General features: G+C 31.0%; 1 protein-coding gene across 1 annotated transcript in view; it reads left to right on the top strand.

Annotated features, from left to right (window-relative positions):
* LOC106465711 (multidrug resistance-associated protein 1-like) overlaps positions 1 to 14,536 on the top strand; it is a 58,370-nt gene that overhangs the window by 12,238 nt on the left and 31,596 nt on the right. The window contains exons 3-10 of the mRNA XM_013925949.2: positions 862 to 987; positions 1,219 to 1,356; positions 2,881 to 3,021; positions 3,770 to 3,825; positions 6,601 to 6,732; positions 8,557 to 8,730; positions 10,789 to 10,963; positions 11,984 to 12,238. Coding sequence (XP_013781403.1) covers positions 868 to 987; positions 1,219 to 1,356; positions 2,881 to 3,021; positions 3,770 to 3,825; positions 6,601 to 6,732; positions 8,557 to 8,730; positions 10,789 to 10,963; positions 11,984 to 12,238 — 1,191 coding nt within the window. The 5' untranslated portion in view covers positions 862 to 867. The remainder of the gene's footprint in view (positions 1 to 861; positions 988 to 1,218; positions 1,357 to 2,880; positions 3,022 to 3,769; positions 3,826 to 6,600; positions 6,733 to 8,556; positions 8,731 to 10,788; positions 10,964 to 11,983; positions 12,239 to 14,536) is intronic.

Genomic DNA, 14,536 nt, shown 5'->3' with positions numbered 1-14,536 from the left:
AGTTTGGAAACAGAACAGCTGAAAGATAAATGTACTTGAAAAGTCCTTGACGTACTTTCCAAAAAAAACACACAAAACAACAATCCATGGCAGGTATTTGGGAAATTAACTAATTAATTACCTGGGGTGTTCAAGGATCAGAAATCCTCCTTCACCTGCTCATGATTGAGGCTATTCGACTAACTGATAAAAAAATTAATTAGTTCCATGCTGTATATAAGAATGCAGGAAAGAAAAAGGAGACAAAGCTAAAACAACTTATTTTAAACAGCCCTTATACAGGAAGGCAGGGACCTGATATTGACTTACAGGGATCTATAAATCTAATGACATTGATTTTAGTGGTGGGGGAAAACTGAAATACCCCAAGAAAACCTTCTTTCACTGGTCGAGCACTGAATGATTAACTTGACCAGTGCCCAAAGTATAGTGTAATGGTGTCGAGTTTACTTACTGACCTGAAAGATACAGACTAAAAACAAAGAGTAGGTTAATAATATATGTTGAACATATTAATGTGTGTGTGTTAGACATCCAGCTATTTATGCTATGTTAATAGTGTTGGCATTACACTTAGGTGTAAGAAGTAATTAGTTTTTAAACTTGTGTTTAAAAACAAATGTGGTGGTACATATACAGGGTGGGGCAAAAGTGACTATTCAATTATTTCATTTAGAACATAGTTTAATTTCTAACTTTATCTCAATATTTTCTTTAGTACCAATGATATGGTAAATTTTGCCCCATCATATACATATATGTGATAAGTATTATTTTAATAAGTACTGTTATAACTTCTTTTGTGGAGTATTCTTGGCTTGAACATTTTTTAATACATTGACTCTTTGTTTTTTCCTATAGATTTTTATGGTCATTTTACTATGCCTGTGTGTGGCAGAGGTGGGTCTAAGTATCCGAGCATACTCTTTAGGGTGGGAAGTGTTCCCAGCTGATTACTACTCACCATTTATCAAATGTCTCACACTGGTAAGGCTTGTCTTAAATAAAAACCCTCATTTTTATATTTTTTTGTATTTTTAATCCATATAGCATTTGATTTACATGTTATACTCTGTTTAAGTTTTTAAAAAATTTCTTATGTTTGTAACTAAAACTGATATGGACTGAGTCTTCTTGGCATCATAAATCATTATCAGAACATATATTCATAATAGTAATTATAATTCATTGATATAAGTTTTTCCTGGCAATTTATAGATCATGGCATTGGTCTTCGTCTTGGTGGGAAGGAGACGAGGGATGGGATCATCTGGTATTCTCTTCCTGTTCTGGTTTCTTTTTTCTTTGTGTAATTTAATTACGTACAGATCAGTGCTAATGGACACTTTCAGTCAGGTACGTAGATATACGAGGTTATGTTTACATTTATAGTTTATGAATTTCTATTAAATTCATTCATTGTAGTAGTAATAATAATCACTTAGTTTCTCTGCACTTAAATAAAATAGAAAAAAAACAAACAGGTAGTGGTTGTCAAATTTTACACCAAATAGCTCAGTACTTTGCTTTGATAACGTTAGATGAAATAATAAAAATAAGTAATGCGTGTTAATGGTAGGAAATATTTTTTAAGAGGTTTTGTTATAAATGAATGAAATATATATTGTGTCTTAACAACAGCACTTTATGGATTTTTAGACAAATGGTCTATAATTAAAGATTTAAATAATTTTAATAACGAATGAAACTTCATGTATAGAAATTCTGCTGTATTTGTCAAAAAAATGAGAAGAAACTTGTGTGCTTTATAAAAAAATCAAACATTCTCCTGTTTTATGAATATTTCTCTTAAAATCCACCAAGTGATGAACCAAAAATTGCCAGGTAGATATATGTAGATGCGAGAAGTAATATGCCTGTCACTGGAAGCAAACATCTGGGAAACTTATCTCCACCACATGTAGTGTAATTGTTTTTGAAAAAAATCTTTTCAGTGGAAAATGTTTGGCATAAGTTAACAAAAAATAAGACCCCCTCCCCCCCAGTGGATCAGCGTCAAGACTGAATACTTATAATGCTAAAGACTGAGTTTTGATAGCCATGGTGGGCACAGCACAGATAGCCCATTGTGAAGTTTTGTGCTTAACAATGAACAACCAAAAGAAAAACAAGATATTATTCAGAATGTCATAACAATGAAGGAAAGCTATGAAGTTAATTTCTCAGTGAACTACTTCCACATTATTGTAATTTTTTTTCAGTTAACAATCTGTTGACTCCATTACTAGTGTTTACAGTAGGCAAGTTTCTACGTACAGTGTATAAATTATATTACTAATAGAACATTCCAAAATGCAAGATGCTAACCAACAATATCAACATGTAAATGTCTTTCTAGTGTTTCTCAATCATTGTTGGCCCAGGACTCATTTGTAAACATTGATAGCCTGTTGCGACTCAGTAGATAGCTTTAGTGTAAAAAAAAAAACACTTCTGGTTTACTTAATACTTATTAATTAAATAAACTGCTTTTAAAGCCTGTTCATGGCTCTTTCACATATTCTGAAGACCCAGTGTTGGATTGGGATCCATGGGAAATACTGCTCTAGTGTACAATAATCATTACAAACAATTATTAGTTATTTACCAAAAGTTGTGAGAAAGTTTACAGAGATACTTATTTATTGTTTTATTAAATTTTATTTTATTAGATGTCTGAAAAGTTATTAATGGAAAACTATTACAATTATTTTATTCATGTTTAAATATGTACTTATGATTTTTAGGCACTTTTCAGGCTTCATAATTTTAAAACATCGGCACCTATTTCAATTAAAAGAAAGCTTGTAGAGTGCTTAATAATTTAAACCATAACATTATATTGTCGATTGAATAACTTTTGACTTGTATGTCTTACAGGATACCCACTACAGTGTTAGAGCAGATCAAAGCAAGTATGTTATCAAAGTAGTCAACTTTCCTGTTTTGCTGGTTGTGCTCTTTTTGTCATGCTTTGTTGATAAGAGACCACTTTCTTCAACTCAGGGGAAGAAAATTGTGGTAGGTTTCTTATTTAATTTACTTTTCCAGAATGTATTAATTCCTATATAAGCTACATGTTCAACAGTGTAATTTATCAAATGTGGACATCAATTATATAAAATTAAATTGTTGTCCCTAATTTCATTTAAGTAAAATGTATAAACTGACATTAACTAAACCTTTTTGCTCAATTTAGTTGATTTATCTCATCTTCTACCACATTTTCTCTATATGCATACATAAAAGGAAAAAGAATTGTTGAATTTCAAATCTTTTGTGAATTTGAGATGACTAGATGTGGAGTAATTAAATCCTAGAAGTGAATATAAACTTTTATAGATGGTTGCCAGAAAATTATGCAGAAGTTTTATTAAGTTGAAAAGGTTCAGGTTATGAAATAAATGTCAATTTACTAGTCTTGAAATAATAGACTGTTTATTAAAGAAGATTAAAAATAGTAGAATAAACAGAGAGTGTTTACTATAGTAGACAGGAAACACCAGAATATGTTCACAATGTTCACTAAAGTAGACTAAAAATAGCAGAATAGTGATTAATGTTTAGTATAGCAGATTTAAAATAGACAGTATTAAATAGAGTAGTCTGAAATTAATAAATTTGATTCAGCTTTTTTTTCTCTGGACTTTTTAAAAAGGAAATAAATTATATTAAAAACAAACTTTACATTATTTGTAAAATGTTTCATAGTTTTTGTTTTTTTAACCTACAATGTTTTGGTGTTTCTTCAAACTCAAATTATGTACAGAATCCCGAAGAAAATGCATCATTTCTGTCAAGGATTACATTTTGGTGGTTTACTAGGTAAGCATTTTTACATACATTGTAATGAATAATTATCAAAATATCAAAATGGAATTCTGTCATTTGTTTTGGAAGAAAGATTATTAAAAATTGGGATTAGTCTGATTATTATGTTATGTGGCTCCAAAATTGATGTGTTTCGGAGGATATCTAAGCATTAACAAGTGAAGTCTATTTGTTATGCAGTTTTCCTGTGTAGATTTTATCCCGTCATTCTGCAGATTTCTGATGAATGTTTATGAAAATTTGTTTGAATATTAACTGAAACAACAGAAAATATATATTTTAACAGACACATGGCTATCAGCTTTAGTAAAAGTTATTTCCTTATCAAATGTAATACTTCTCTGAAAGCATCTTTAGTGTTTAAAACTTTTAAGGCTACTTTATTACTATTCATTCATCATCTATAGAATGGAATAAAGTTTTCCTAGTGATAGGGTGAACGGATATTCTGGTTTTTGGTAGTTTGTCTCAATGTTCTGAGAAAAGTTCTTGGGATGTACAAAACATCCCACTTTTATGATAAAGACATCAAACTGTCAGTCACATCGAATCATGAATGTAATAGGCCTACTCGACTTGCTCATTGTTGTAATATGTGCTCTTCTGATGCCAGACTCTCTCAAAAGTTATGTTTATGAGTGGTAAAAAACTCGAGTTTCTTCTGTAACTAATTAGAAACGTTCTGTAAATAGTGACCAGTTAAATATATATATAAATTTTCAACTTCTTATCTTCTTGCTTTACTGAGATTTCACTAAATTTCTTCAACCCACACAATATGCCCATCCCATACTTTCTGTATTTTAAGAAATGTCTATAATTCTCTCATATTTATGACCAACAGAATGAGCAAATTGCACACTATCTAAAATCATGACTTGCTGTTTTGTTTGATATCTAAAAGGTAATAGTTTGCCATCACAACCAGGGCTGATGAGGAAGGGGGCAGCTGCCTTGGGGGGTCTGTTGAGGAGCCCGGCAGTGGGTTATTTTCGAAAGGTCACTAGAAATGTATACCACTTAATGAGCTAAAATGGCTACTGCTTTTTCTTGGATACAAGAAGAAATTTGTCACCTAAATTTCTTTTATGAAAAACCAGCAAAAGCTAATAAATTGAATGAAAGAGGGGCCCGATAATATTACTGACCCCAGGTCCTGGGCTAGCTCTCGATGCCCCTGGTCACAACTCAATGGAGTCGGACTGAAGACGTTGATCCAAGAACTAATATTATTATTTCAACCTATTTATAGGTTAGCTAGAAAACCAAATAAATCGCAGTAGTTTTTGCACAATCTAATCTACTAAGTAATATATTTTTGGTTTACTAAAATTTATATTTGACAGCTACATGAATTGTATTTTGAACAAAAAAATATAATGGGGAAGAAAAACAGGCACTCTAGATAAACTGTCCTACAGATAAGATAAGTACTAAATTCCATTTTTATGTACATTTTTTTATCTATTATTAAATATGTTTCAACAAAAGTAACTAAAATTTAAATACAAAAAACTTGGTAGGTTAGATAACAAAACCTAAATGAAAAGAAATAAATGAAATATTTAGACATGGATGATGAGAACTGATCTGTTTGTTTACCCCCTCCCCCCATCTCATCTGGTGATTTACTGTTTGTCACAGTAGTTTGACATGGTTCAGAAGGGCAATGAAATAATAAAATTAAATGAAAGCAGGCCTAAAGTTCTTAAGATAAAATTTGTAACTGTTTGTTACAATCTGCAATCATTTTAGAAAAAAAAAAAGGTACTTTTGATTTTCATATATTCTTCAACTTTTGCTAAATTTAATGTTAGGGTATGAGATAAGGTATACAGTTTTACTAAAAAAACTCGTGATATCCACTTAGGATGTTCTAGAGGTTGTGTAAATGAAATATGAAAACTGTTAGTTGAGAAGAAGTATTTCTATTTTTGTCATGAAAATCACTGCACTTTTCACTCAGTAAAGGCTTTGTAAATTCAGAGACAAAGTTTTAGTAAAAATATATTATTAAAAACTCTGACTTGCTATGCACAACAGACTTGTATTGCTTATTAAAAGCTTGCCAAATGTTGCGATGATACAAGTAGTACATTCATAGATATAGTATGTATAGTTTCATGGTTACATGGTGGTAACAGGGTAGGTCAAAATAGCTAAGTCCATACACATAGGGTTAAATAAATAATCAGTGACAAAACCAAGAACACAAAAGTTTGAAAAATTAGTTAACTTTTTAAAGTATTTGACTTTCGCTTAATTTACATATATTAACAAAATAAAAGTTAAATTTTATGAACCACACATGCAGAACATCAGTCTTGTTCACAACTTGTAAAGGTCACTATAAAGGGCAAGTGGATTTCCAAACCAAAAAAAACCAGGACAGCCCAACCCTTGCTCCTAATTTCAAAATGGTTATTACAAGTTTAAAATAATTTACGTTATTTCATTTACTTTAAATTTATTGAACTGTTCCATAATCTTTCTAAATTGGTATTGTTTTTGATGTTTTTAGAGTGACATATATGAATTGTTTGTGTATGTACAAATCTGCTAATTTTTAACAGGTCCTTAGGCTCTATATTTCTTATTTCCATCATAGAATGTCTCTCTCTATGATATATTTTTCCTCTTCTTTTCTACATTTTCTGAACACACGTTTTTTAAAGTTATTTAATAGAAGAATATGTCTCCTTTTTTTTTTTATGAAATTATTTATGAGATGTATAAAAATAATAATGTTACCTCATGTTGTCTTTGCAGCATGGCTATCAAGGGGTATCGCAAACCCCTAGTAATGGAAGATATGTGGGAGCTCAGCACTGAAAACAAAACATCTGGGATGTTGCCGGAGTTTGATAAACACTGGATACCTGTTTTAAAGAAAGCAATTCAGTATGTTGAAGTATTAAGTTAATCAGTTATCACACAATTTAATTAAAACTAATTTGTCTAAAAATTTTGAAGTGAATTATCAAGACTTCAGTAAGGAAGAAGCGAATAAAAACCAGATTACTGATTTCATTTTGAAACCTGTATGCAACTCCTTGTTCAAGGAAGAATTATTTTAAACTTATTTTTTTAGTAATTGTGTCTTTATCATTTTCAAAATCTTCTTCATACAGGTCTTTAGTTTTAATATGAACCATAAAATATTTAGTTGATGCTGTAGTTTTTTTTTTTTCAAATCCAAATTTGCTCTTTCTTTTTTTTTTTTTTAACCAAGTTGTATCAGTGTCATTTTAATTTTGATCTGCTTGTCTCTTCACGTGTTGGTTAAGAACTATGAGAACCTTACATTTGTTTTGTTTTTCATCATGGAGATCAGTGAGACTACTTATAAGGAGATATAGAGCAGAAGAATTATAGTCAAAACACCTGAATTTTTTTATAAACAAAAAAATATGCACAATATTAAATTATTTCATTTTTAGGTGAATATAAAATCAAAAGTACACAATCGTGTAATATATCATAACTTAAAAGGTTTTCTTATTTAGGTAGAAAATAAGTTTATGTTCAGATAAAGATTTGTGTAAGGTTTTCACACAGATAAAAAAATGTAAAAAATTGATAAAATTAATCGTAAAACATGTAAAAACTGTACAAATCATCATAAAAATGAGACAGTAAGCTTTCTAATGATATTTAGTTTGTTTTATATGATTTGTTTTTAACACATAAATAGATAGAACGAGTATTAATTACTGACTAAAAAAAGGTGTCATCATATACACAGGTAACCAAGTATAATTTTCAGTAAATCACAATCTCGGTTATTATCTTTTTGCTATGACTTTCATCTCTATAAATGAAGACACATTACATAATAAATCCTTGGTTACAGTCTCTCTTGTCTTAATGTTAGAAGAAAGGACTTTTTTTTCAATATTCGTTTTTCTAATAATAATAGCAATCAGTTTAAAGCATTTTGCTCACTTGTGCCATGGCAATATTTCTGGTGAGATTAAAGCGTATTGCTCATTTGTGCCATGGCAATATTTCTGGTGAGATTAAAGCGTATTGCTCACTTGTGCCAAGGCAATATTTCTGGTTAGATTAAAGCGTTTTGATCACTTGTGCCAAGGCAATATTTCTGGTTAGATTAAAGCATTTTGCTCACTTGTGCCATGGCAATATTTCTGGTTAGATTAAAGCGTTTTGATCACTTGTGCCAAGGCAATATTTCTGGTTAGATTAAAGCGTTTTGATCACTTGTGCCAAGGCAATATTTCAATACACTAGTAGCAGCATGCCACTTTTATTATACTGTCCAAATTAAAATGCTTGTGATTCTACCAGTTGCATAACTATAACATGTAAAACAAACTATTAATATATAGTGCTTTCACACCCACTAATGGATGCATACCACTGAACAGTGGTTCCCAAACTTTTTTCAATGCTGACCCCATTTTAGACATCCTCGACTTCATCACTTCAACAATGAATGTCATTTTGTTTTTTCTGATATGTACGACTTTGTTTTATGCCAAAATCGCAAATCCAGGTTCAGGAACTACTGAAGTTGAGTAACTTTTAAGGACATGAACCCTGTAAAAATGCTGAACATTTAATTACTACTTCGATTTCAGTCAACTTTACCAATGTTCTAGTGGAGAATAGCAAACTTTACAAATAGAAATAACTTACAAATGTTATTGAATAATATTATCCAGGTTATTTTTATTCTGACATCGAAATGTATTTAACTTGTAGGAGAAGCCAAATGGATGGGTCTTCCAAAGATAAGGGTACAAAGAATGTACCAGTGCAAAGTCAAGTCAACATTTTGTGGCCTTTACTGAAGACATTTCCACTTGAGTTGTTTGTTGCTGGCTTTATGAAACTGGTAGGAAGTTTGATGCCATTTGTCAATCCACAGATATTATCGTAAGTTTTGAAGCATTTAATCAATTTCTAAGATTCCAACAAATTAGATATTTTTTTGAATCATTGAGATAAAAAATAAACAATTTTTAAGCATCAGCTGCCATAATTTAATTTAAGTGAATTAGTATTTTTATGCAAATTTTATAAAAATCTAAACCTTCTGTTAACCGCCTGAAATATATTGATTAAATGTGTAATTTCAACCATTTTTTTTTAAAGCATTATTTTAAAATTTTGCTATTTTGTCATGAATAGAAAGCAATTGATTTCGGATTTCTTATTCACCTCACTACAAACTGCCCCTACTTATAGACAGAGCTGGAAAGTTAGTGAAATTTGATTATTGATGAATCTTCGGGCTTATTCATTGATTGTACTCAACTAATCGATTACTCTCACATCAGACTTGGATAGTTGGAATAATTGAAGATAGTAATGATTGGCAACATTGATTTTGATTGGTTGATTATATTGTTTGACATTAATTGATTTAATCATAATAACCATTATTTTACGTGACACTACTCAATGCTCATACACTAAGCAATTATGTAAATTAATTGAGTTAACTGCCCACATCCACTTGTAGCTAACATTGATATCATCTGATGTAATTATACTTGTGGTTATAGGTAAAAATAGTGTTTATCACAGTTCTATAAAATAAATGAAATGGTAGAATGATCAGAATATCAAAGAAAATTTTAAAAGGCATAAATCAATAGATTTGAACTGATTATTGCAAAAATGTACCTAAAATATAATTTAATTGTGAATTTAGATTAACTAACCTAGAGTGGTTCAAAAATCTTTATTTTTTCTTGCTTTATGAGCATGTGAATATGAATTATTATTTAATAATCTCTAAACTACATAGGAAGATTTAAAACTTTTGTGAAATATGTTTTCAGTGGGCAATGTTATTAAAACTCTGTTTATTAATTTTCTGTTGTTATTTAAAATTTATTAATTCACAAAATTATGTTATTTGAAAATCCTTGTATTTCTTTATCTTTTGATAGTTGTGTTTTTATACCTAGCAATGAAAAGTAAAAAAAAAAAAAAAACCCAAGTCATACCTCAACAAATTATTAAGAGTGAAAAAAAAAGGAAGTAACTTGTATACCTAAATTTTTTACATTTTTTTCTGCCAGAAAAATTATTCATTCGAATAAATCTCGTTAATGTGAAAATCTGCCTAAAAATGTGTGAATTAATGTCAGATCACTCTGTAATTAAGGTTCACTTCGTATCAGTTTACGTTCAGCAATAAGAGTATTAGTATTCACCAGCAGAAATACCTGCCCTCCGGGCAAGTATAACTGTTACTTCCTGTGGAAGGCTATTGGGCTTGCAGCCTTTTCTGGAATTGTCTGACAGTTCTACAACAATGTACTCATATTTGATGTTCAATAATGTTTACCATCCATGATAAAAAGGAGTTTATTGAAATTTTAGTTTAAAAATGAGCCATTACATCACATTACAATTTAAAAATCACAGCATTACATCACACAGTAGATTTTATTGAAATATTTCTTTGTACATGCAGTTATTAATGAAAGTGCCCTGATTTTCTGTTAGAAAACTCGTGAGATTTTCACTAAAAAAACAAATAATTGTTTTTAAGTTTGTTTTTTGATTGTTTTATATTTGAAACTTACTCCTTTTTTTGTAATTTTTATTGGTTAAATCTGAAACATATAATTTTTGTGGAAATTTCAATTGTTTGATTTATTGCTCAGCTATAAAAAATACTGCCTAGTTCTAAAAATATTACCCAGTTATGATTGGTGATGATCTGTGCGGTACTTTCTGAGATCCAAGTTTTGGACGTATACATCGCAAGCTCCATTATAATAAGATACCATAAACATTAAATAATCAAACCTGGTCTTTTAGTGTATGTTGCTATGTAATTCAGTAGAAGTAGTAAGAATCAATTAATTATTAATGTACATGCTTGTGCTTACACTGGGATATGCAAAAGTACACACATTTTATTTGTAAGTTATTGGGTGTAAGTATTTTATTGCAGTATTTTTCTGTTTATTACAGTTTGGTGATTGCATTTGTAAGTGGAGATGAACCGTACTGGAGAGGTTTTTTGTATGCTACACTGATGTTTTTTGCATCCATGATTGAATCATTGTTTAATAGCCAGTATGAATATCGTATATTCTGTATCGCAATGAGGATTCGCTCCTGTGTAGTCTCAGCACTGTATCGTAAAGTAAGTTTTTTTCAAGGATCCGTAAAATAAAAAAGAAAGGTTAATAGTTTGTACTTTTTTTATTATTTTATCATTTTTACTCGTGAAAAGCACTCGAAACTGGCCTAGAAAGGGTTAATATAACCAAGGTAAATGTCATTCTTTCTTTTCTTCTCCTACATACGCAAACGATGTTACTTGTTTGCGAAGGCTAATGAAATAATTGGATTTTTTGAAAATAATACATTACTACAAATAAAGTGTTTTTGTTGGCCAGGAGTTAGGTTTTGGGGGATGATCATGGCCCTTGGTAATGTCTGAAGGACAAGGGACATAGGGTACATTAATGATAGTTTTCCTGTATTATAAATTTTATCAAACATTTCTAAGCTTCAGTTTTAGCGTTAGTTTGGTTGCTATGATATAGATGTAGTATGTGCTACAAATTAAAATTTATCTTTTTTGGTCTGTCATCTGTAAAATTAAGTTTGTTTCGGTTGTATTTGAAAATATAATCTTGATGGAAAAAAGAAATAATTAATCAAATAGAATTTGTAAATTAATAAAGCGATAAATAATCAGAAAGCTAAGATATATAAATTTATTATGTATTTTAATTAATTATGTAATATTAATTTATTAAGTATCTAGTGGAATTGCAGTAAAAATGTGTTTCCAATCTTTAATATAGATTCTTAATCTATCATTTATTTGTAACATTGATGTTTGTTAAAAAATGTTTTCAGATATTGTGAATAATATATGTTGTAGCTTCAATGATCATCGGTTTTTATTATTCTTCTGATCTTTAAGTAAACTTGTAAGCTTAGATCGATTGAAAGGAAATTTATGTTATGTGAAAGCATTAAATTACTCAGTAGTCTGTGTATTGTCATTATATAAAAACAAAAATCATATATTTTCAGGTTTTTCTTCTTTGCCTTATTTTTGCCACAGTTTGGTTCTATTACACTCTGAATCCTCCTGTTCCCCATATTTGAATATTTATCATTTCTTATACATTTTTCTTTCTCCCTATAGTCCTTGCAATTATCTAATTCAGCTAGAAAAAACTTCACGGTTGGAGAGATTGTTAACCTGATGGCCGTGGACACACAAAGGGTAATGGAGTTTATCCAGATTGTTAACTTACTTTGGTCAGCCCCACTTCAGATTGGTGTCTGTCTTTGGATGCTGTGGCAACAACTTGGCGTATCTACCCTTGGAGGATTGGCTGTGATGATCCTCTTGTTTCCTGTTAATGGAGTTATTACAGCAAAGCTGAGAAACCTACAGGTACTAACACAAACAGCATTTTGATAAACATATTTTATTACCATTATTTCTGACAACACTAAAGATGTACAGGTTAAGATTTTAACCTGGTAATATTAAGTAAACTTCAGGATGTATAGAGCAAGAGTTGTATTTTGAAATAAGTAAAGTGTATAGATTTCATTGTGGTACAATTGGTAGGAGTCAAATAATAAGTTTTCTATTTAGCAACATAGGTTTAACATTAAAAAATGCATTAACTTGATAACAACTTTATTATTTCAACTGAATAACTGGGAATTCAAGAAACATGAAATTGATAATTCAATAAAAATGATGAAGTATTACATGCTCTCAGTTAGTAAAAACTTTGTAGAACCAAAAAATTGTGTATGATTTCCTGATCACGGCAGTCTTCCATAACTCTTCCTTAGGTGGTTTTTTAACCTCATTTACACCAGATTATATATTTATTCTTGAACAAAACTCTTTAGTTGCTAAAAATAACCAAAAAATATAAAAAAAGTCATAAAAGTTCACGATTACTGAATCATAAGTATGAATCCAAAGTAGCTTAGCACTACAGCAGGAGCTTGCTGAGGTTTGATATTACACATTCTTAAGTTAGTTTTCATGCTTGATAGTATTCTAACCATTTAGCAAGACTTCTTGAGTTTCATTATGCAGGCTAGAGCATAACAATATGTAAATCATTTTTGTAAACCTCTGAAATTGAGAAATGTTTACTATTCTATGTTTGGAATCTAATGCAGCACATTATTTACTAAAATAGTGAATTTTTATGTCACATGAAGCCAAACAAAGAGTTAATCAATGCCTAATGATGAAGCTGATATGACTTAATAATTGTTTTATAAGGATTTGTTCATGTAACTTTCAGTTGAAATCCCACTTTCAATATTTGACTTTATATCAATATTAAGATAATGTTATACATTGTTTTTTCATTAGCAGATTCTTTTAAATTATCTGGTGAAAATAATTCAACATTCAGTCCATGTCACAATAACCAATTTTTATTTGATCCCTATTGTTGTTTTTTTTCAACCTTGTACGTTTTGTAATTTTTTGAATTTAAAATTGTGCTATCTGCTCTACATTAACGTAAAAATTGACTTACTTGTACAAAGTAACTTGGCATGAACAATCACTCACTAACACAAATCCAAAGATGTAAACATACTGCATGATCCACTCCACTGGCTAGAAAACAAATCTACCTTCTTGATGCTTCACTGTTTCATTACAAACTTACTTAACCATTTGAATGGTTCGTTCGTATTTACACTGAATGGTCACAAGTAAATAGACACCTAATTTTTCGTCATTTAACTGATTTATGTTAACTAATTTGTGTTCACAGAGCACTATATAAATGAAAATGGTCTGTACATTAATTATCTTGTGCTACAACATGCCTAGAACTCAAGGTTCTCTCGAATTGTCAGATTTTGTTAGAGGAGGGATAGTTGGTCAAGCAGATAGTGGAATAAGTCAGTGGCAAATTTCGCAGAATTTGGGAATCCCACTTTCGACAGTCAACAGAATCATCGTGCAGTTCAGGAAACACGGCAAGGAAACAACTGAGCAGCGTCCGGGTCATCCTGGTCTATGGAAAGGACAAAAAGGGCTGTCAAGAGGAGCATCGAAATGGATCCCAGATTAGCGACTGCAGAAGTGGCCAAAGCTGGTGGGATGAGCCCGAAATCTGTTCAATGGATTCTCCACAGATTGGGTTATCGTTGCAGAGCAGCTAGATGGAAGCCCTTATTAAGACCTGCCAACATAGTCAGACGAAAGAAGTGGGCAAGTTATATGATGACCAAGCCTCTGGACTTTTGGAAGACCGTATTGTTCTCAGACGAATCGTTCTCAATTTTCGGATAGTGGAAGGATATGGGTCTGGAGAATACCTCACCAAGAGTTTTGGCTCAACCGATTGCAGCCAACTGTGAAGCATGGTGGTTTCAGCGTGATGGTTTGGGGAGCTGTTTGGGTTGGTGGGAGATCGAGCTTAGTGGAGTGCATTGGCAACATAAATTTTTGGAGGAAGGACTCTTGCCACTTTATTCCTTGGGTTTCTTGGACAAGAACACAACGCTGTTCCAGGAAGATGGAGCACCGTGTCAAACTGCTAGAAACACCCAAAAGTGGCAGGAGGAAAATCGTATCCAGAAGTTGCCCTGCCCGAGCCAATCTCCTGACTTAAACCCCATCAAAAACCTTTGGGCCATACTCGACCGGCAAGTCAAGAGACAACCAAAAAACCAACTTCGAAGAGCGATCTACTCCAAGTTT

Source organism: Limulus polyphemus, unplaced genomic scaffold (genome assembly GCF_000517525.1).
Source record: "Limulus polyphemus unplaced genomic scaffold, Limulus_polyphemus-2.1.2 Scaffold2026, whole genome shotgun sequence".
Taxonomy (NCBI): domain Eukaryota; kingdom Metazoa; phylum Arthropoda; class Merostomata; order Xiphosura; family Limulidae; genus Limulus; species Limulus polyphemus.
This window is presented reverse-complemented; position numbering and strand designations above follow the sequence as displayed.